The sequence below is a fragment of the Seriola dumerili genome, unplaced genomic scaffold (assembly GCF_002260705.1).
Source record: "Seriola dumerili isolate Sdu_G_001 unplaced genomic scaffold, Sdu_1.0 BDQW01028903.1, whole genome shotgun sequence".
NCBI lineage: Eukaryota > Metazoa > Chordata > Actinopteri > Carangiformes > Carangidae > Seriola > Seriola dumerili.
The window spans coordinates 1-1,737 of record NW_019203158.1 but is presented as its reverse complement, the minus strand read 5'-3'; the positions used below and the strand labels follow the sequence as shown (position 1 = coordinate 1,737).

Sequence of the window (1,737 nt, the reverse complement as noted above, 5' to 3'; positions counted from 1 at the left end):
CTTGTCGGGGGTCATTGTCAGGTTAGGAATGAAAGGTGTGACATAGACAAAGAAACGTGGTATGTAGTAGATAGCAATGATACAGCCTTGGGTGGCACAGGTAGAGAAGGTCTTCATTCTCCCCTGAGGAGGACAGCAGTTTGGGGTTAAAATGAGTTATGAATTATAAAATAGAAAGATAGAAAATACATGTCACATTTAGGAAAGCAGTAGTTGCTGCACAAAAAGATAAAATGCTCTAATCTAGGCAAAGTCTGCGACCTTGTGAATTTTAGGATGGAGCACTTGGTGCATTGTAATCTTAATTATGAAAGTATCTGGCCTAATCCGACAAACATACAAGATTTAAAAATACACCATTATCTAAGGATAAAAACAGCTGAGCCTCACCTGTCCTTTGGCCATGCGCAATACTGAGATGACGATGCAAATGTAAGAGAAGATGATGAATGCTAAAGGAACATAAAGAATGAACATCGCTACAGCAAAGGCAAGACTGTATTGTCGACTGGTGTCCACACACACTAGAGATTTGAGCGACATGATGGTACAGAAGGCTTGTATGATTTTGTTGGGTCCACAAAACGGCATCAAGGTAAAGCTGATGGTGCTAATGCCAGGGAAGATGTGAGCTATCCCCCAGCAGAAGAGAGTCAAGCCTGCCATGGTTTGGTTTGTCATCATTGTCGGGTATCTGAGGAGAGAAAGAGAGGCAGAAATAGAGGGAATGATGGACAGGAGAAGAGTGAGGGGGAAAGAAAAGAGAGATGAGACTAATCAAACTTATTTTTTTCACCTGAGAGGAAAACAGATGGCCAGATATCTGTCCAGGGCCATGGTCAATAAAATCAGAGAATTCAAGGAGCCAAAATAGTGGATCATATGCATTTGGAAGAAGCAAGTGTGAAAGCCAAGACTCCCATCATTCCACCAGTAGCGAGCAATTAGTTTGGGTAAAGCCACTGTGGCAAAACCTACAGGAAAAAGAGAAAAGTGAGAGATGTCAAGGCAAAGCAGATCACACGAGACAGTTCTACTGTTTTCTGGAAGAAAAAATGAAAAGACATAACATGAAAGATCACATTAATTTTCAAACCTAGGCGATCCAGGTTGCCTCCACTGTTATAAAGGTCAACGACAGTAAATTGCACAGTTACTAAGAGCATCAATGTTTCTTTCATTGTTTCAAAGAGCCAAGTGATGAGTATTAGGAGTAATATTTATTTTTCATTTTTTATAAAAGCAGTGTAACACCTAATACACCAGAGCCTGAGAGCAGAAGACAGGGGGCAGGTGAGACAAATGATATCATATTTACCTATATCTGAGAGGGCCAGGCTGACCATGATGATGTACATGGGCTCATGGAGACTGCGCTCCAAAGTAAACACCACTACCAGCAGGAGGTTGCCCACCGCTGTGGTCACATAGAGGAAGAAGAAGAACCACGCCACTAGGACAAAGTACTCTGGCTGGAGACTTGGGAAGCCCACAATAACAAACTCTGACACACGTGTGTAGTTCTCATCCACCTGAAACATACTGAAGGCAGAGTCAAGCAGATAGTATTAGCAGTACAGTTACAGCACATGATTGAGAGGGAACATAGACTTTGAGATGTATCAGTGCTTACCTCACTGAATGGCCCTCACAGTAGGATGAACGCAAGCAGCAGCCTCTCAGTTTTATAAAGACTTTGTGACAGGCAGGAAGTATGTTGATACAACTTTGTCCTAG

General features: G+C 42.3%; 1 protein-coding gene across 1 annotated transcript; it reads right to left on the bottom strand.

The window, feature by feature from the left end:
• Positions 1–15: 15 nt before the first annotated feature.
• On the bottom strand, positions 16–1,670 carry LOC111240276 (olfactory receptor 1-like; the record flags this gene model as incomplete). Its single annotated transcript, XM_022770235.1, has 5 exons — positions 1,634–1,670; positions 1,319–1,542; positions 797–974; positions 391–694; positions 16–123 (listed from the first exon to the last, which is right to left on the bottom strand). Coding segments are annotated over exons 2-5 (813 nt in total), but the record flags the coding sequence as incomplete, so codon positions are not given.
• Positions 1,671–1,737: the final 67 nt, after the last annotated feature.